General features: G+C 38.3%; 1 protein-coding gene across 1 annotated transcript in view; it reads right to left on the bottom strand.

Moving 5' to 3' along the window:
• MYZAP (myocardial zonula adherens protein) overlaps positions 1-22495 on the bottom strand; it is a 59186-nt gene that overhangs the window by 16094 nt on the left and 20597 nt on the right. The window contains exons 5-10 of the mRNA XM_057398447.1: positions 21036-21149; positions 20049-20201; positions 17164-17289; positions 16224-16352; positions 13590-13675; positions 10711-10816 (exon numbers count right to left, since the gene is read on the bottom strand). Of these exons, the coding sequence (XP_057254430.1) occupies positions 10711-10816; positions 13590-13675; positions 16224-16352; positions 17164-17289; positions 20049-20201; positions 21036-21149 (714 nt within the window). The remainder of the gene's footprint in view (positions 1-10710; positions 10817-13589; positions 13676-16223; positions 16353-17163; positions 17290-20048; positions 20202-21035; positions 21150-22495) is intronic.

Here is a 22495-nt window from a genome sequence, read left to right as displayed (position 1 = left end):
CTAAACCCCTTTCCCTGCTGTGTGCCTGTCCAACAACTTCTGCTTTACCAAACAGTGCATTATCTAAGGCAATCATCTCCACAATTCACTGAAGTAAATTAAAGATATAAAAAGTTTCTGATCTTAAGCCTGAAAGCAAAATCAGAAGTAAAGCTCCTAAATGGATGGTCCACATCACAAATGGAATGCCAGAGTCTGTCATGCACTTTTAGTAAAGTCTACACTACTGTATATATAGAAAAGTGCATCCTTCAAAACTATGTTAGATGAGGAAAGAAAGATGCTCACATTGACACTACAGCACTAGAAAAGTGTGTATCCTGCATATTCCTTTGCATTTTGGGGCAATATGCCAACAGTGGAAAAGTCACAAGAAAACTATAAAAATACCTATGCATAATAAAAAAATAAGTACTTTCTATAAAGCTTTACATTAAGTGAGCTTTACTTTGCCAGGTTATTGGTTGGCTGTCGCCTTCACTAGTACAATTTTAAGGAAGAAAAGTAAAAAATATTTGTTAGTAAAAAATCTAGTGGACTTTTACTGAAGTGAATTCATTTTGTAGAACAGCCCAGCTGAAATCAAGGAAATCTCAGAATACATGAGCTTTTTCCTGGCAGTCATTATGTTACACTGTTATGCAAGAAAGACCATTTCTAAATCCTTCAGTCAAATTTTCCATGCATTTTCACCAGTCACTTTTTAACTGTGTATCTTAAAATCAATATTGTGAAAGCAAATGAACAAACCCATTCAAAATCAACAAACTTTTCAGCATGTCTAGAAACAACGATTAGTAGAAATATTCACATCCTGCTAAAAGAGAATGATCAAATATGCAAAGGTACAATAAGCAAAACAACAGTAGTACCATCACCCTCCCAAAAGTTTAGTGGTAGATGTTATAAAACACTTCAAACAGACAAAACTATGAAAAAAATGAAGCAAAACAATTGCGTGAATTAAACCAAAGAAAAAGAGTTCTAAAACTAACTCGGCTCTAATTTAGTTTCCATGATCTTCAGTTATCACCTCTCATTTGACACAGTGACCACTTATTACTTGGAAAAGCTAAAATACAGTGTTTTCAGCGGAACAGTTACAGAATATGAGTGCTGTCATCATCCATCTTTCTCAAAATCAGGTATTTCTTTCTTTTTCTTCTTTCAAGTGCATGTAAAAACTCTCCATGTCATCTAAAGCTATTATCATTTCAGTTTTCAAATCACAAAAACCACAAAGCTTGTAGCACGTTCAGAAAATCTTCAAACATATTTTGATCTCCATATTTAATTACAGCTTTGTTTAATATTATGACTAAATTAAGTCACTGGTTCAACAGCTCCAGTCTCACCAATAAGTTCTGCTTCAGAAAAGATAAACTGTTCTTCTAGGACTTTCAAGTGGGTCTGCTCTTAATGCTCTGTTCTACTATGCATACAAGGAAATAATTTTAACACCAGTAATCAGTACAACACAAAGACGACTGAAGAAAACAAAGCATAGCTATGTGATCAAGGGAGGTTTTGCCCTGACAGATATCCGTTCCTGTTATTGAAGATAATGTACCTCATCATCTGCCTAATACGGTTTTTACATCAAGCACACAAAAAAATCTGTTACCAAATAAGCGATCAAATTATCAGTTATCCAAAAGCAAGACCAAACTCTTGTGTTCTGTAACCATTTACCTTAAGTTATATTCACTCTATGATACAAAGGCTCTAAGGTATGAAATAAATTGTGTCAGTAACCATGTTTACAAGTATTATGTACAAATAGATTTAGTATAAGTTAAACTTACATTTTTTATTCTTCACATTGGCTACAGAGACACAAACTCCCTAAGAATGTTTCTAAGTTAACTGCAATATTCTGAAGACAAAAATGAGCATGGACACCTTAAAATCTAACAGAATATAAAGAGGAAGATCTTGACAAACAGCTTCCCCCCCCTTCCCAAACACAAACCCAAACTCCTTTTTTTCCTCATTGAGAACCCGCCAAGGACTTGCAGACTGACCACACACAACAAACGGTGCTCCCTGCCTTTTTTTAACGTGTTTACACAGTACCTGTCAGAACCCATCACATCAATCTGCTTTGGCCCTCTGAAGAATTATGCCCGAATTTTAAAACATTCCTTCTCTTCCACAGTGCGGAGAAGAGACAATGTGGCACTGTATCATCACACACACAAAGTCTTAGCCTAGCAGTAAACCAGAATGGAATGATTAGACCATGCAGATTACAGATACAAGGCTGTGAACTGGGTAACTTACATGGAACTTTTCAGTGGATGTTTAGAACATTGTGAACTCAAAGACACAGTCACACAGACCAAACATATTCCAGGGGAAATTCAGCAGTTGCTAAAATGAGAGGCTGATTTGGCACCAGGAAAAAAGCCCTGCAGTCCCTGCTCCCCAGATGCAGCAGAGCTACCTTGTGAGACCCTTGCAGAAGGAAAGCAGGGCCAGATTGTAGTAGGGCGCCTGTATTACTTCATACAGAATGCTGCACCCACATGGCCAACTAGTTATCTTAGCAGCTTCTGCAGTCCAGGGTCTGAATCAACTTCCAGTTATGACACACCTTTAAACCTACCCACATGCCTGACAGATGACACATCCCACCAGAGTAGTTTACTACAAAAAAAGTTTATTTACTGAATAAGGACTTGAGTACACATCATCTTATGCCATTAGCACCAGGAGTGAGCAAACTTGATGTGATTAACCCCTGACAGGATATAGCACAGGAAAACAGGAATAACTTTAGGGGCTTATATATATTCATATATTACTATATTAAATATACTAAATAAAATGCAACCTTAAATCAATACATTTATGTAAGTCACGTTGCAAAAGTAAAAGTGATGCTTTCATTTACGAGAGGAATATAACAAGAACACTGGGTCATAATGCTGGTATGGGGTAAAAGCACTTCAAGAATAAAATCCATGCCATGCTACTTAACTTCATTTTAATTTTTGCATAAGAATGTTAGTTATGGCAAACTAAAATAAGGTGATAACACTTACAGCACCATAAACCTCTACTGGACAAACCCAAGTCTTGAGAGTGTCTTTGTTTCAAGGAGCTGTATAAAGCAAGAGAACAACTAGCAGTTGACAGAGCGATAGGTTTTGCCTTTTGGTTGAATATAAGGTAAGGAGAAGGAAAGGAGAAGCAAGACAGGTCAAACACAACACTGGACTGAGTGCCCATGCTGTGGCCAGAATAGTCTAGGGTCAGAGACAAATGGCTGCAAATCAAAGACTCTCAACCGCCACAGACTGACTCTTGAACCTCGGTCACTTCTGGACTGACTCCAGGATGTAACTATCACCAAGATGTTCCTACGTTTTCTTTGCTCAATAACCAAGGCCTATAATCCACCTGAACCTTGCTTAGACTTCAGCAATTCACCTCACTGCCAGCTCAGCAACTTGCTCCCAAATCTGGCTTTTGCACAACTACCCTCTAAGGCTCCCCCTTTCAAAACAATAGAAATGTGAATTGCTAACAACAGAAATATGAATTTAGCAACCCTGGACCACACCATCACCCTCTTACCTATCATTTCATTACCTCTTACCTCCCCCCAACCCACTGTATTTGTTGCTCCTGCTTTCATTTCTCCTACTGGGAAATGTTTGATTATTCCAAAACTGGGAAGGGAAGAGCTACAAGGCCCAAGCTACAGTAATTTATCTGGTCTGTCAGTGAGTGAGGGGTATCCGTGCTCTTAGGCCACCCCAGGAGCTGGGGAGCATTCCCCCAGTGCTGTAACAACTAGGAGATAAGAACGCTGGCTCAGTCACCCTGTAAGCTCATGTTGCTCAGGGTCTCTGTGCCTGGTGACAGGCCAACGCAGCAGGGTGCGTGTGAGCCCAGCCCCTCAGCCACCTCATTTCAATCCCTGCTGTCAGACACAGGAAGGACACCTGATCTCTCCCCATCATGGCAGGATCCATGAAGTTCCCGGCAGACTGTGTTGGGTGTGTAGCTTGTATTTCACATACCCACTGCAATTTCCAATGACCTGAATCAGCACCTAAGGCCTCACAGGCAATGTTATCATTCTGAATTTATCCACTGGCTCAGGATTAATATGACCACAGCACTACTTTTCAAGCTTCATCCTCCTTGATTCAGTCCTATTGCTGTTACCACCTCTATGCTTTTGCCTCCTTCTGAAATCTTTCAGAGGTCATTTCTCTCAAACTCCCTTGAGTTCCAGATTGTTACTTTATCTACTTATCGGAAGTGCTGCACTTCTGAATTTCTCTTCTTCCACCAATCAGCTAAAGTTTGCTTCGATAAGATGAAAAGCTAGATGTAAGAGTCAACAACATTAAATTGGGCTCACAGATAGAACACCTAAGAAGAACAGTCAAAAGGAGAACTGCAAGACTTAGAAGAGTCTCTAGAGAAACGTTGGAGATATGAGTAGTGGTATTAGAAGGGAAGTCAACAGAATTACAAAGCTGTTCAAGCAGAAGTAAAAAGCATCTTAAGAGAAAATTCCAGTTGTGTCCAATTGTAGAGCCTTTATATAAAATATACGGAATAGCAAACTTTATTCTGTGTACTTAGACACAGTTCTGGAGGCTTGAAATATAGAGTGATCTATTGGATTGGAACAGATTCAGCTGTTAGATAATCTCAGTCAACAATTACCGCTTGATATTACCATCCATTAGTTCAAAATGTTTGTCAGAACATGACAAGGTCAATATATTTAAGTGTTACATATTATTCAAGTATCCTGCATTTTCCTTATTTGTCTACCATTCACGGATTGGACACCTGTAACACTGGTGCAGACATTAACAAACTGGTCATAAATATGACTAAACAGAGGACAAACACATACTATGTGACACAAAACAAGACATGCAAGACATTGCAACATCAGCCTGAACTCTCAGAGATAACTGCTGTACAAGGAGAACTAGATTTTTCTCAGTCCAGTATTTCACTGGACCTTAAGCAGTAATTCTCAGAGGCAAGACAAGAGTGTTGAGATTTTTTTCAGGGAACATAATACAGTGAATAGGAATGAGCACCTTCACCTTTTAAGCCTCCTTAAACCACTTGAGCCCCTCAGTACTTTTTTTATTTTAAAACTCGTATTTTAAGAAAAAGTAACAACTGATTAAGTTAATGCACCACCATAGAGACCTTCCTAAACTAACGAGCTGGATGAACCCATTACATCAGTCTCTGATCTGTATGTATTGCTAAAGCAGGTCCACAGGACCTAGATGCCCTAATGAGTTATAAACATTGCCACATTGTCTAACAGTTCAACCCAGTTTATTAAGAGCTACCTTAGTAATGTGCAAGTTTTCTAATTAATGACTTGGCCAGGCAATTCTCAGCTGAAAGAGCTGATGCTATGCATGTATAAACACTCTCACCAAACACCAGCAGTGATTCTACTTCTGCCAAAAGATAAGCAACATACTGCATTGCTCAAGTCCACTGAGGCGTGCCAAACACTTGAACTGGGGGGTGGTGAGTTATTTATGTTCTGCCATTTATCTTCTTCCTCCCAGCTCCGAGGATGGGTTTCTTTTTCTACATTTGCTGTTGTGTTTTGTTGTTGGTTTGGGCTTTACTGTAGGTACTATGCAGAGCAGATTTTGGTTAATAAAAAAAATGGCATCTGTCTGTGGCTGGTAATTCCATCTTCTTGTTCCTTATGCTTCTGTGCAGCTTCTTTTACTTTACCTAAAATTGAAACTGCACTTCCATAATTAAGCTGGAATATTATGCTGTGTATCTGGAGTTGGAGTATCTTGCTGCAGAAGCTTTCAGCTGGTTATTAAGTCTTCGGTGGGCAAATTTCTTCTTTATTCCCCACTTGCATAATACAAAATATCTTCAGTATCTGGGATATCATTTGCTCATTAGCACTTTGTCCTTCGTGCAAGTATCTTCTACAACAGAACAGGATACAACTTCTCCCTGGGGTTTGGTCACCATTTATTATCCAACGAATCTCAGACTAAAGCTGGAGAACAGCTCATGGGCCATGACCTAGAGACAGTTCAATTCAGTAGTTAGGGGAATTTCATGTGACATCTGAGTTCTGTAGATAATTTCTTGGCATGGAATCAAATATCCTTTTTTCTTCTCAGTACCCTTTAGAACAGCTCCTTGTATCTGCATCAACCCACTCACCTTGCTTACAAGATGTAAATGCTTATTTCCTTCCCTCTCCTGCTTCTCAACAACGAAACAATATTACATATAAAATAAGCTTATTGTGCCATGAAATGACAATCTATTTCAATGTCAATTGCACAGATCTCAAAATTAAAGCTCTCTGAAATCTCTCTAGGTTTGAAATTGAGATAAAGCCAGAAAAATAAAAATCTGTTGCTGATTTAAAATCAGTTTTGTATTTCATTTGAAGACTTCTAGCTTTATATTAGACTAAACTCTCTCCCACATCCTAGAATGGCACACACAGGATAAACTGACTGACCATATCAAATAGATAACATAAAAGACAAGCTTCCAGCACTCTCACAAAAAGCAAAAGCAATTTCATCCCTGCAAGAAACAATGTGGTAACAGCATCCCTTGCCCTCCTATTGCACCCCTGTGCCTCCCTCTGCCTGCCCAGTTCTGTCTCTGCATTGGAAACTCTGTAGTGGAAGGGCCCAAAATTAGCACAGTTCCACCTTTCACACTGTGAGTCTTCCTGCAGATTTTTCCTGTGATCGAACCAGCTTTTCCCTGGATTGTCTTTGAAAGTCACCCTCTGTCCAGCTGTACTTTAAGAGGGCTACAAAGACAAGAGCTGAAAAAAACCCCATACCTACTAATGTTCACCGATTTCACCACTGAGCTCTGGGTGACCCACTCTGGCCATCTGTCTGAATCTTTTGAGAAGGCTTTTTTGAAAGCCTGCTATGTACAAATAGTATGAGAAAAGGGCTGGGTTTCTACACATCTGCCAAATAAACTCCTGCATTTCATATAAAGTGTACTGCACTAAGCTAAGAACAAACAGATTTACTTAACAAACAAGTTCAAAGCAGGGATAAGTCTGTCAGCCTTAAATCATCTGCAACCTCTAACAAGAACATGAGGCTTTAAGACTATGTAGAATAATTTTCTGCTCAGCTGGTGTGATCTTGGGTCTCACAGCAGAGAATCCCTGTGAGGCTGAAAAATGGGTGTGCATGGGATCTAACCTGCAGAGATGTTGAAAGTTACCGAGTCCAGCAAACTTCCATTTAATTTCTTCCATTTATTTTTTTCTGAAAGTTATTTTCCATGCTCCTATTTAATTTATGTCTGGTCTGACTAGGTCAGGTTGGCAAATGTTCTATTAATGCCTGAGATGGAAGGACTTCTTTTCAGATAAAAAAAAAATAGAAGCATATTTCTTTACTAAGGAGTATAAGCATGTGGAATTGTGATTGTTCTTCTTCGCCTGGGCTCAGTTCCCTAGGTCACACATCTACTGCATTCAGTACCAACAAGATGGGCCCTCAAAAAAGAAGGATTTAATACTCTTTTCCTCCATGGCCTCCTGCGTTTGGTGCTTCTCTGCCAGCATCCCCTTTCATGCATGCCTAGATTAGGACTGACCACAGCCTCCTAACGCATTTCCCATCAAACAGCACTGAAGGTGTTAGAGCTGCCTACTGCATCACAAAACTGCACTATAAAGTTTCTCTTTCACTTCCTCCTTATGGCTTGCTGCTCTTTTACAGAATGCCCTGCATCTGTCACTTGCCCACGATCCATCATCTTTCCCTAAAAAGGCCTGAAGAGAAACCTATTTTGTGATTTTTCAGCCAGCATATTCGTCTCAGCACTTGTTCAATTTTGACAGTTCTCTGCATGAGTTTGAAGCACTCATGAAATCTTTTTATTCAGCACCCCACTGAAATAATTCATCATTTCTGTAGCTGCACTTTCTGTTGGAGATGATAACAGCATAAACCTGTTGTGGTTTACACTGAAAAAATAAACCCCTCATACTTGAGGTCTCTGTCTAAATATACCAAGCTTAATACTAAAAAAAGCTCATTCTGTAGTCAAGCAAGCCTAGGCTTAGCCATCCTTCGCACTTAGTTCATACAGTAGGTTTGTTTCAGCATCTAGCACAATACTGCTGATAATGTTGATTACTTTCTTTCCACATCTCTTCTGAGTTTCCTATGTTAGCCTCTTATCAGTCTGTTCTCATGCAACAGAGGCACTAAGTGTTTCAGAAAGCAGGCTTTCTAGCTGCTTTGATCATTCTTTCTCAATTATATAATTTAAATGCAAGTTATTGATCATTATAATGCCCTCATAAACCCTAAAATGGAATGTTATTTTACAGACAGCAGCCATGAAAGTATTCAGTAATGAGTAACATGGTAGGTTTTAGTGACACTTTTTTAGATATTCCTATCAGTTACATTCTGCATTTAGTTAAATTTAAGTAGAGGAGATTTGTGCTCATGCATACCCTGATGAACATATTTTGTGGGAGTTAAATAGTAGCACAATTACACAGTCTTCCCTATTTACTCTTGAAAGTATATTTGGTGATGTTGCTCATTAGTTTTTAACTTAACTCCACAACAGCCTCTTCAGATAGCATTCCTTTTCAAGAGCCTACCTTTTAAGAAGCATTTTCATTGCTGATTTCTCAGCTTCTATGGCAGAGTTAGCAAGTGTTGCTTAAAGTAAGCCTAAAAATAATTTGCTAATGTTTACTCAGAGAAGAGCACAAAATCATGAAAAATACCACATGCGTGGATAGCTCAGGGCACAAACATCTGCAGTGCTTTCAATCTTCCTCCATGGCAGACAGTTACCCTCCTCTGCACTATTAATGCTGCTATTTTTAGACCTTTAATGAAGAGTCCACTTTAAAATAGTGTATGCCAACTGTATCATATGTATTTCCTCAAACACAGTACAAGCACAACCCATGGACAGCACAAAAAACATTAACTGCCTAATGTATTTAGTACCATCTGACGTGATCAAACTTATGTTACAGAGGTCTTTAGACTCAGTAACTTCAGTTACATCATACAGATGCAGCTACAGGTATTCATGCAGTTATCAAGGAAATGAAATTAAAAGAAAAGCTAACACACACAAGGACTAAAGGAGAGAGCAAAAGTGCTCCTAAATACAGATATTTAATCGATTTTGAGAAGAAGGTAGTTTGACATCAAGCTAGGTAATATTGAGAAAGCTAAATAATGAGTTGATCACCTAACATTCTACTTGTTAAACAGGGTAACAAAAAGATCTGGAAGGGCCTTCTATGTATATGAAGGTACCAGCAGAGATAGATTAAAAGGAATTGGCAAGCTATTACTTGCACAAATGTTGGGCCAGTTATTATTATTTCATATTACCAGAATCATTTGGGTTGCCACATGTATCACAGAGTGGCAAGTCCTTTAGAACTTTTGGTCAGAACAAAAGAAACCTGATAATATGATGGTCATCTTACAGATATACAAAATACATTAAATAATCGTTCCCATAATCCATTAAATTGATGGATAGGATTATTAGAATGGAAATGTTTTTCTTAATAGAATACCATGGTATAAAGTGTTAGCTCAGTTTTTGACCACCTGCTGTGATGTTTGAAAACCCTGAAAATGGCAAGCTGAACTAGAAACAAAACCTCAAGACTTTATACTAGTCTATACTGATGACAGAAGAAATTTAATGCAAAGAGATACTTTTGCATCCCTCTGTGTAAAAGACACTTAGTATCACACAGCGGGTCATGCAGCAGGACTACATCAGAATCTTATAAAACAAAAGAGGTGTAGGCATTTAGGTATTTATATATAAATTCTACCTTGATAAAAATTGAAAAGCACCATGTCTAATCAGAAATTCTATTGTAGCACATTGAGAATGCAGAAAGAATGCCTTAGGTTAGAATGATTTCCAAATATTTGATTTTGTGAATGTCTGATGTCCAAATACAAATAAAAGATATTTCATGAGTGCCTCTCCTCTGTTCAAGGCTTGTGTAATAGTGCTGTCAGTCTGCTTTGTAAAGCTCCAATTTAAACTTAATTTACCTATTTCCCATGTCATTCTTTCATCCACTTGGAGAAACACAGATCTTGCAGTCACAGCCTTCTGACTGCTGAACAGATTATTGGCATGTAGGCAGTGTGTAACTTAAAACCACTTTCCAGCAGAAAGCCACTTTAAGTTTTACAGGAATTTTTATCAGCTAAGATAATAAAGATGCCCCAAACCAGGGTGAAAACGATGAGCGGTGAAAGACACTTTGCCTGGCTATTTCTGTCAGGAACCACACTGAAAAAAGAAAATTAATTAAAAAATAAAGCAGTTTTTGCCTTTCATGTCTGTACAGGAAGGAGACCCTTAATGAGCAGTCTGCACTGTTTCTGCAGTTACCTTCTGCATGCTTCAAATTAAGTTGCAAGTTGTATGTGTATTTCCTGGACTACCATAAGGAGTTCCAGAATTAGCGTCAGCCTAAAAATCACAGTATATAAACCACAGTCACTGGATTAAACTGCTTTCACCTAGTCTTTCTGCTTCACTAGTTCATCTTTTATTGCATTTGCAAATAAGGTGGCATAAGGAAAATGCACACAGAACAGAGCTCTCTTTGGATTATGTACTAAAACAGTGTTCCCTCAAAAGGCTTAGAATTGTTTTACTAGATCTCACCTCCTCAACCATGTGCTTGACTTTCTTCTGTTGGCAGTGGACCATATCATCCAGATGTTTGATTCGCTCTCTTAGGCTAGCTGCTACCTCCTCCAAATGCTGTGACCTAGCAAAACATGGAAGAATTAAGTATATGAGTAGGAATCTATGCAATAAAAGCAAAAGAAGAACAAGCTCCACAATCCCACCATAAATCAGGAAAACCAGGTCAAGGAGTAGGCAAGTCATATTCGCTGACAGATGTCAATTTGTCCAAAGTACATTTTAATGGTAGTCTTTTAGTCAAAGTGGCTGTCTCCACCCAAGTTAACCCACCTTTGTGTCGCATACTGGCTTGCTTACTCAGTGCCTGAAGTGCTGACACTTCAACAATGTGATAAAGCTCACCTCCTTAAGATGTCTGTTTTTCCTTGAAGTGAAAAGCGTTTACATAACTAGGTCTTTATCACAGAATCACAGAATGGTTAGAGTCGAAAAGGACCTTAAGATCATCTAGTTCCAACCCCCTGCCATGGGCAGGGACACCTCGCGCTAGACCTTGTTGCCCAATGCTCTGCCCAGCCTGGCCCTGAACACTGACAGTGATGGAGCAGTCACCACTGTTTTGGACACCCTGTTCCAGTGCCTCACCACCCTCACAGTAAAGAACTTCTTCCTTATATCTAACCTGAACTTCCCCTGTTTAAGTTTAAACCCATTTCCACTTGTCCTACCACTACAAATCACCAAAAGACACATTTATCTTGAGTTATTATCACCTGAAATCTTTTTGGAAATGCATACTAACTAAAAGCCAGGAAGCACATCTGCTGGCATCCTTTTCAAAGCTCTCCCACTACAGTTGAGGATTTGGCATAGTTGCCAACAGCAGAGTTAGTATTAATAACTATATATAATAACTGGAGTTAGTATTCTGGAGTTAATACTGAAGTAATACTAACTCATCAAAAGCAAGAAGTGTAGTGAATGTTTTAAGTTTGTATGAATGACTCTTTAGATAGATTCTGCATTTCTTCAAATCTGTTTAAGACAGAAACTGAAGACCCCCAGAACTCATGCCACAAGCTGGTTTCACAGCTTACCAGAAAAGTAGTTTTAGAATACACAAAGACACAGGAGGGAAGTGGTTTAGTAAGTTTGGGGCATGATGGCCATGGGAGCCTCCACTTTTATCTGAATGTACAATTCTTGCAGTTCTTCAAAGAAAGCAATTGCTTGCTTACAAAGTAAACTTTTGTACTCTTAGGTTCAGGATTGGACACAATTTGAGAAGTGGAGGAGGGGAATCAAAACCAAAAAGGCTCTTTTCATCTTGGTCTGTGCACAACAGAAGAAACTGTTGAAGCTGCATTTAGAACAACCATACAAAGGCAAAGCAGCAGATGGCAAACTGTATGACAAGACTTCAGTGAATGACTGTGAAAACTTTCCCCCCAGAAAGAGTCTCTATTAGCAGTGAAGTACTCTACAGAACTGTAACTCCAGCACTTTGACAAGGACTCAAAAAAAAGCAAGGCAGTGCTGCAGGTTTTTCAGTCCTGTATGTTAAGGTCCCACAAAACCACAATTTACATTTTGATTGCAACTGTAACACGTATTTGATCTCTCTTTGGAAGATTCAAAATTTTAAGCACTGATGGCAATGGAGCAATGTAAAAGAGGTCCTTCCTCAGGTGGAGCTCAAGTGTCTGGTGAGGTATAGACCTGTAAAGAGAACTTAAGAACTTCAGCATCTGAACCCACATTCACTGCTTGCATTGCATAAATTGCAACTCTGTGCATCCCTGAATTGCACAAATTCTTGTCTGGACGCTGCCTTTATACTGCAGCATAACTTTTCATGCTGAGTGGCCAGGGAAGGATCCACTGAAGCAAGAAGTGTATCTGTTATGCAGAGGTAAAGGAAGAAAGCAATTATCTTTCATCTCCATATTATATGTTGTATGCAATATCTGCTCACTTTAAATTATTATTTTAACAAGCTGCTGTGAAAAGCTGTTATAACCCTTAAAGCAGATAAGCTGGTCATAGATCAATACAACTAGGCAGTGAGATGCTCGCAGCAAGGGCCTCCTTTTCTGTTATGCTTCCTAAAGAACAGTGAGATGCCAAAACCTTAAAACTTTATTTCTTGGTGCCACAGAAAACAATTATTCAGTCTCTACTTACGATTCATGTTTACCCACTTAAGTAGTGTCATATAAACTTTTAAACAGCAGATGCAATTTTCACTCAAATGGCAGTTATGCTATTTCAGTGCCGGATAGATTTCCCTTGAAATGTTGCCTTTGGCTTTCCTTGAACTTTTCTTTTGCCTGGTCATGATGCTCTGTCAGCCTCAAATAAATAGTAATGAATGCATGTGCCGTCTGTGGGCAGAAGCAGCACATCCAGGTGCCACCACACTACTAGATCTTTCTTCTAAGCTTCATGCTTTTGAGAACAACCATTTACAGGGGACTCACTGCCAGTAATATCGACCTTACTTTACCCAAATAACTTTGTAGCTTACTTCTGCATTGTGATGCTACATGACAGATTTCTTCCACACCTTCACTTTGTTCATGCGCATACGTTAATGTGCACCACATGTATAGACCAGCTCCTCCAAGCGTTAAATATATTTCCTGCTTTCCCTCTTTTATTCATGTTTGCAAACAATTTTTAAGAAAGATGCATCGATGTGGGGGTTTTGTTGCAAGAATTAATCTTCTTGATATTTTATGTGTAAATAAGCTTACATTCAGATGGACAATCCCTACAAGACTGCAATTTTAAAGATAGATAAAATAAAATTCAGGTGTCTTTGAAAAACAAACCAACCACCCCCTAAAGTTTCTTAGCAATACCACAAGTTCCACAGACAAGACATATCTCACCTTTCAGTGTCGGAGTTGTTTTCGGATTTTGCTCCAGATATTTGCATTTCATTCAGTTCAAGTTGTTTTTGCAGCTGGTGACGTTCCTAAACAAGAAATGTTATCCTTCAGTTACCAGTGTGTCAAAACGTAAAGGCTTTGTAAAGCATATTTCATTGCAATTCAAAAGATCTTTTGTGAAATTAAAATAGAAACTGATGAAACAAAATTCATGAAGGCACACAGGATGCATAAGAATAAAATCAAATTCCCAGCTATGCATGGAATTAAGATCAGAGTTTTCAATTTCCTTTTTGAAGATGTGCAGTTGTACTTGAAACTGAGGATTTTGAATAAAAAGATGAGTCATCTTAAACAACATAAATGTAAAATTTTCCAAGTTATCCCTTCGAAAAATCTCTCAATCCAAGGCTGAGATACAAGATATTGCTCTATTTTCTTCTCCAGAATATTCTTGTTTAATTTTCAGGTGTCCACCAGCACAGCACCTGTGAAAAACCTATGAGGCTTTGGGAACTGAGTCAACACAAACTAACAGAGGAGTCTGCTGTCCACTTTAATGGGAATTTAAGAGGCATTCGGTTTTATTCTGCAAGTATTGGCCAGATAAGAGCAACTTAAATAACCGACATGAAGAAACTCATCTGTACTTAAGAACTATACTGCAATCTTTCATTCACTGCAAAATACAAATTGTAGGGAGAAACCCAGATTAAGTTAATGGAGCTGCTAAAGAGCATGTTAAACTGAATGACTGCTCAGTATAATCACTAGTTCTGCTAATAGATTTGCAAGCATTAGATAAAAGAGGTTCAATATAAATTCACATTAGACTACCCAGTCAAGCCAACAAGACAGGCTCATAAAAATCTATTTCTTGGTAACAAATATTTAATATACTAAGTTTCAGCCATTGAAAAAAACACCTCATGTGTAAGAACAGAAGATCATAGCCCCTTCACTTACTAGAATGCTCTCTGCTTCTGTATTTTAGATAGCAAAGCACAGATCTTTAAAGATAATGAGATGCCTGCTATTAAATGAAATGAGAAATGCCAAAGTACATCCAAGAGCACTGGAGCCTTTTGGAAGGGCTGCTCTTATGCTGTCTAGGGTGACACTCTTCAGTCTGAGGACTAAAGAGTAACATTCATTCTCAGTTATGGGAATGATACCAGAAAACTAAGAGGAAATTTCACCATAACTGTTAGGCTGATACTTTTAGGCTTAACAATAGATTAAAATAATAATAATTTGACGACTAGTTTGAGTTTTGCCCTGGAGCGTAGCCCGTAAAAGAGAAGAAGGGAAATAAGGAAATACAAAGAAGCAATGCAAAAAGTACTAAAACTAGTTTTACAGAAGTGTCACGCTTGACAGTGTCACAAGAGGTAAATGTCTCAGAGCTTTTCTGCTTTCAGAGCTTTAAAATTCAATTGTCAAAAACTTACTCTCAATTACAGTTTGGTAGGGAATATTTAGCCAGGGAGAGGAATAATTAATGCTTTTTAATACCAGCAGGAAAGGAAGAACATAAGTTTTGGATTAAAAGGCAGTAAAAATGATTTTTTTAATTCTTTCCTCAAATTATTCTGAGCTATAATCTAAACAGGATATCAGAATGGAAGATTAATTGGTTGTTAGATACCCACAAAAAAATCCTCAAGGCATTTTAATCTGAAGCTTTCAGTTTAGCATTTCATCCCCAAGTGGAGAAATTTGGAGATACAATTCCTATCAGGACTATAAACAGCTAAACAGAAGTATCTATTGCTAACTAAGTACATTTTAATCAATCATAGAATCATAACTGTTTGGGTTGGAAAGGACCTTAAAGATCAGATCAAGATTTGGGACTGGAAACCTGCTGTAATGTCTGCCCAGAGCCCTCTCTTCTCCAGACTGAACAAGCCCAGTTCTCTCAGCCTGTCTTCATAGGAAAGGTGTTCCAGCCCTTTGATCATCTTTGTGGTTTCCTCTGGACTCGCTCAAGCAGGTTCACATCCCTCTTTTGTTGGGGACCCCAGAGCTGAAGACAGTACCCCAGGTGGGATCCCATGGGAGTGGAGTAGAGGGGTAGAACCCCCTCCCTCAACCTGGTCATGCTCCTTTTGATGCAGCCCAGAACATTGTTGGTTTCTGGGCTGCAAGCACACACTGCTGGGTCATGTTGAGCTTCACATCAACCAACAACCCCAATTTATGCTCTCAGTCAGTTCCTCATCTATCCCCATGCAAAACTATGCACTCCGTAAACCTACAAACAGCAATTCTAAGAGACTTTGGATCATTAGGCTTAGGAGACCTTGCACACTGAAGGAAGACTGAACGGTCTTTTTAAACTCTTTATTTAAAATAATGGTTAATTTAATAAATATATTTTGACACTTTAGGCAGCCCTGACTATAAAGACCACTACAAAGATAGAACCACTTAATCATAGTGTCTTTGTGGTAGACCAGGTCCATTTACTTATATGGATACAATAATTAAGATAGATGCAAACAGCAATAGTATGTCACTGATCAGGGTACTGAGCAGTGGAAATGGAAAAGGGAAAGTTAAAAAAGAAACTGATTTCCTCCATGCACTTCTGTATTTGATATAAAGTTGGTACCTGACTAACTCTCATACCTCTTCCATGCGTTCAATCAGCCGGTCCAGCTCACCAATTCTCTGGTCTTTTTCCTGTATGCTTGTTTCTGTAATCTGCATCTTCTTATTTGCCTCTTCAATAGCCTTCAGAAGCCGATTTGTTTCCTCCTTCAAATAAGAACGTTTACAGTCACATTAACATCCCATAGAGCCAGGATAATGGCTTTCAAGCAGAGCTCAAAGCTTTTCACTATATCTGCCCAGAAGTCTGGAAGAGTTGTGACCTTAAAGGTGAATTGTATAGAACAAAAGATCTGGGGTATTTTTATTTAAAAACATCATTATGAAAATCCAAGAAAAACTTTTAGCCATTTTTTAGATATTTGTTTTCCCTTCTGAGGATGCCATGAGTAACAACATAAGAAAAATATGCTGTTGCAGAAGATAACATTTCAGAAACCAAAGTTTGCTACGTTCAGCTTTGTACTTTCCTTATATATAAAACAATATCAAGAGACTGGGGAATCTACCTTCAGTTTCCATCATTATCTACTTTATCTGCTAGAAAAATGCAATGACTAACTGCTCATAGACAGGTTTTACTTGGGAGTGGAAGGAAAGCAGGGAACAGGAACAGTTCTTCCTCCAGCATTATCCAGTTAAGTTGTTCCCTCTCTTCTTAAAATATAACTAAAATTGGAGATTATATTTTCCTTTCTTTTTTTTTTTAAGAGAGAATCAAAAGTCAAAAAATGCAACTTACTCCATATCAAATTTTGAAATCTACATTATTATCACTGTTACTGTGTTTGAACACATTGTTTTCTTAGTCTTTCAATCACAAAAGCTTGGAAAGCTTAATAACCTTGGCATGACTAGTTCACAGAGACAGGCGTGAAGGAACACATCAGCTCTGGAGTATTACGTGATTCAGAAACACCCAAGATAAGCACCACTCTTACAGACTGATTGTACATACTAGGAGGATTTCTTTCTCAGCTTTATGTTTCTGCTCCTCTTCTCGCATTTTTTCCTCATACTGATTGTACAGTTTTCTTGTCATCTCTCTCATGACTTCAGCATTGGCTTCCTGCGATGATTCCACCTATGAGAGAGGAAAGTTGACCTGTCAGTCAGTACAGCACTGCTGGCAGCAGGAGTGAAGTTCACATGATGTGAGAGTAGCACTTTGAACTTCAGCTCCACCTTGTTATAACTTTGACACTGCTGAAGCAGATTTTCATTCGCATCAAGACCATTTACGATACTCTGCCAATACGTAAGTAATCTGAGTTTGTAGAAGTTACCATTTCATCAAGTTTCACATTGTCTGAATTTAACTAGTTATTGCTCATCCAAGACCAGGCTATGACCCTTTACTAAGCCCTCCGGTAACAGACCCAAATCACTTGGTTTGTTTCCCATTGAAAAGATATTTGTCTCCCCTCATTTTAAAGAAGCATAGATTAGAGATGGTCTAGACTCAACTATTGTTTCTAAATGATCATGAACCTCAAAGCAATAATTACTTCAAGCTGGACCTAAGCATGTCTTGTTAACTAGAAGACACAGCTGTATGGTCCCTCCTCCCTTGCTTTTCCACACACTGCTCTTTGTGTAGGCAGAAAAACTGGGGTGCCCATGAAGAAAAGCAGATTAGAGAACAATCAGACAATATTCTTAGGGTGTGGAAGGGTTAATTTCTAGCCACATGACCAGAAACTTTACTATTGCTACAGGGAAGAGGGCAGGAATGGTAATTCAGAGACAGGATTTCCCCCTTCTGTTGGCTCAAAACACTGACTGAACCACACCCTCAGTCATTAAACGCCAGATAGGGTAGTCATAGCTTAAACCCATCGACTCTGTAAGCATCAATAAAATAGCTAGCCCAGGACTTAGTTCTTTTATTACAGATGCTATAAATCAGACAAGGTTGTACTGAAATGCTGTGGGTCCTACAAAAATGTCAGGAAGAGGAGGAATACACTGTCATGTGGGAGAAGAATAAAGTGCTCCTTGCCGATCACTACAGTTCACACAACCACAAAATGCCTGGTTCTGATGATTAGGGTTTTGGTATCACTGGGGGCTTTTTTAGGGGGTGGGTTTGGATCTGTGTGTTTGCTTGCTTGCTCCTGGGGTTTTTATTTGTTTGTTTTTCCATTTCAAGGACTGAAAGATTTATTAAACCCCTGTGTTTATCTTGCATGGGGGGAACAAGCTGTGTTACTACCCTGTTTAACAACAGCGTATTTCATCCTGAAAAGAGTCTGAGCTCTGAAGAACATTACTTGCACTGCAGTTGTCTCCTTTGGCGCCTCACCTAGACCAACACCGGGGCAAGGGCAGCAACCTACACTTTGTGAGAGGGAATGAGTGGAGTTAGCTCTCAGTACAACAAAAAACCTTCCATATTTCAAGAAGCATGAAATAATCATATAGTTCAGAAAAAGCCAACAATGAAACCCCAGAGTCTTTCAGATATGCTGAACTGGAATATGATCATTGGCACTGTCTCTCCATCATTCCTTTGCTTACAGCTTGAGCAATCAGGAGAGTAAAAACAAGCATGAAAAAGTAGGCGCATCGGGGCATCTGTTATGGGACTCTTAAGCAGCATCTCCAAACTTAGGTATTGTTATGATTGTATGAATAAGCCAAAGATCCTTAATAAGCTACAGGGGTGTGTTCTCCTACCCAGAAAAGGATCACAGCATATGGTAGTTACTGCTTTTCAACTGCTATCCCCCCGGATTCCAAACTCTCCTCTTACATTCACCCCTGGAATTAAATCCCAGATGTCTTGCAATTTTATGTTTAATTTTCAAAGACAGAAATGACGTATTTTATCCACTAACTTCATAATAAAACTGCAATTTTGAGGGCAAAATTTAAAGTTTTCCCTCATTAAAGCAGGGTATGTATTATGCAGACCTTGACAGGCTCAAAGAGAAACAAGTTCTTATGTATTCAGTTGAACTTGGACTGAACTTGGACTGAACCTGTGGTTCTCTGCCCTTAGGAGCAGAAATACCTTCTTCTCTTTTAACCATTCATCACTAGGCATGAATGCAAGTCACTAGAGAGCCAGAAAGAAACATCTTCATTGGAAAAATTAAACATTAATAAACCAGCAGTCACCTTAATTTCACAGTGACAAATCCTGATACAGTCTATATCCAAATTAGTCTACACTGAGCAATTTTAGAAGGAGCAAAGGTTTCCAGACGTTTTTTTGCTTGCTTGGTTATTGTTGCTTTTGGCTTTGATTTTCTTTTTGTTTTGTTTTATTGTTTTGTTTGTTTTTTTTTTTTAAATGACATTAAAGGAATACATTTGGCAGATGAGTGGAGAACACGGTCAAGATTTCTGCCATGTATTACTTTTCAGTTTCCATTTTATTCCCTTGCATTTCTCTGAAAGGAATAGCTGAAGTCTCTTTCCAAGACACTGGCTGTTACAGCATGTATCTGTGGATCACATGATCATAAGACTTAACAGATTACCTATTAAAAATTGTGCAACACCAAAGAAATTCATTATGAAGAAATTCTTATAGCACCATATAGAGTTATAATATTCCTTTTCTTACAGCAATGGACGCTAATAACTATTCTATGGTTTGAATTTTCACCTGCCAACATCCCTGAATGACAATCCTATGTTATGGAAAGACTGACCGCTGCCAGCTGAAATTCTTTGTTATTGAAACAGGATTGATTCACAGCAATACGTCGGCTCTAGGGAATGATGAAGGCATGAAGAATGAAGAATACTTTACAAATACGATATAGGAATTCATTTAACATACTCCTAATGCCCTTACTGGGCAATATTTTTAGGGGAGTTTATATACCACACCTTTAATTTCAGTAACTGGTTTTCTATTTGTGCTGTTTCCAGTTGCTTTTGCTTCTCTCTCAGCTTTTCCATAGATTGTTCATGCGTATGTTTTAAATTCCTTATTTGTTCCCTTATATCAGTGTTCTCCAATGTAACGTCAACTAGAGTTTTCTAGAGGAAAGAGGCAAACCACATATTAAAAATCATAAATAACTTGGTGAACTAATACAGTCAAGAGATTATGGAACAGACAGAACATTTAGTTTCCTGATGTATCAATGCAGTGGGAACAATTTTGCACGTTTTAATGTTTAAAATGATAGCTCTAGTTGTATTTTGTTTACTAGGAGATATTTCCATGAGGAATGTGCTAAGTGAAATCAAGTCCTGGAATGCTATAAGAAAAAAAACAACAAAGGAACATGGATATATTTCAGCATGAATACTACTCCCAACAGTCTTCCTTTCTTCTCTCCAAGGGCCATATTATACATATTAAATACACTAGACTGAGGAAAATCTGTGACATACAAGAAAGCAGGAACATTAAGTTTTTCAGCTCAGATACCTGTAAGTCTTTAACACAGAAAATTCATTCCCACCTTCTCCCTCCCCCTACATTTCACAAGTGTTTAGCATCCAAACAGGCCACTTCCATTTCTGTTAACCAGTGAAGGTAGGGATCAGTCAGGAGATGAACCGTTTTGCACAACACAAAACAAATCACATTTTCACCTTAGATATTTCATAGAGATATGCCTAATGACATTAGTCTGCTGCAGATCAGCATCTCTTTATTGTACACTATTTTTAATAGGTTTTTAAAAACACAGGTGTTAGAATTTGGTCTTTGCTTCCTAAATTAGCTGCCTTAGATAGCCAAGACAGTACTTTATGATCTTGTTTAGTGTTAGAATCTGTATCTGTCATCCATGTTTTATGTATGCTTTTAAATCCATGTCAGAAAAGGTGGTTGTCAGCTGTGAAACAGCTATTAAAATGTACCTGCAAGTCTATTGATGCTGATGTCAAGGAGCTGTTCATTTCACTAAAGCTATCTAAGGCTGCAGCCTGCACTCGCACATGATTCTCTAAGGATTCCTGATGAGCATTTGTCACCTGAGCAGGAAAAGAAAAAAATAAATAAAAATTATATAGAATAATGATCAAGTTTACCTATTCTTTCAAAGGGAGCTACATAAGAGAAAGACCCCATGGTTAATTTTCACAGTACTAGGATACTAGGATGCTTAAAATATACAGGCCTCAAACCATATTCTTGTACCTCAGAAACAAACAAACAGAATTTAGAATCCAAATACTCTTAACAGGAATAAGGCACAAGTACCTATGTTTATTGCTAGTCTGTAATTGCTGTAAAAGCTGTTCTTTTTGAGAAGGACAAGAGGATATTTAGCAGATGGCTACTCGGAAAGCTTATGTACATGGAGTGGGCAGATTTTGAGAAGTCACAGAGTGAAAAGCAGAATAATGCAAGAAATGAGGAAATCTAGAAAGGTTTTGGTGAACTGTAGAATAGCCTTAATTAAGAAGGAACTGACTAATCAGGTCTGCAAAGAAGCAACATCAAGAAGACTTAAGGATGAAACAATAGGAAGCAGGTAGGAAAAGTCAGCAGAGAGCTTTGTTGTGTGAAAATGTCATCTTCTGTTGTGTACAAACACACACATGCTTAAAAACTGGAGGGGGTTTGGGGGTGATAGGCACAGACTGTCATCATTTAAGAGACCAAAACCCAAGCTGTGTAAGTAATTATGAAAAATCCAATAAAGAGAAAAAAATTGTTACTAATAGAGACCAGCCCACCTCACATTCTTAGATGGACCAGATTTGTTTCTCGATAAAAACATAAGAACACTGGGGACTGATACGGAGAACAATGAGTGTTTAGTAACCAAGTCATACACAGATTAGGTCAGCATAAGGAGTAGAAACCAAGCAGTTACAGTTAACCCTATATAAACATGTGCTCATGTAAAAACAAACAAAAGCAGAAATGCTTTAGATGGATTAAGAAAGCTACAAGATAAGAACTGAGGTGAAGAAGCATACCGCCCAGGGCAGTATATTGGAAGTACAAATTACAAACAAATTTTATGAACAAAAAGTGGTCCTGAAAATCGATGGGAAAAAAGCATAGTGATTCAAAGCTGAAGCAGAATATATAAATTATTTTAAACAGAATCCACAAATAGCATGAAAGATGTTAGTCATGTTAACCCAAAGCCAATAAAAAAAACCAACCATACATTATTAGGTAGAACAACACTTGTGTTTTATTACAAGCAGTGTAAAGTATTAAAAAAGGGGGAAGAGTGTCTCATAATGTGCTATTTATGTCAGAAGGAGTACTTCATAAACTGCTAATTTGCTGCAGAACTAGAGATTCTGTCAGAGCTGATCAGAAACCCTTAATTAAGAGAGATGTTCAGACTCATGCAGGA

Source organism: Pezoporus wallicus, unplaced genomic scaffold, assembly GCF_028554395.1.
Source record: "Pezoporus wallicus isolate ANWC-B61680 ecotype Strahan unplaced genomic scaffold, APGP_CSIRO_Pwel_v1 contig_3952, whole genome shotgun sequence".
In the NCBI taxonomy this organism is placed as follows: domain Eukaryota; kingdom Metazoa; phylum Chordata; class Aves; order Psittaciformes; family Psittacidae; genus Pezoporus; species Pezoporus wallicus.
This window is presented reverse-complemented; position numbering and strand designations above follow the sequence as displayed.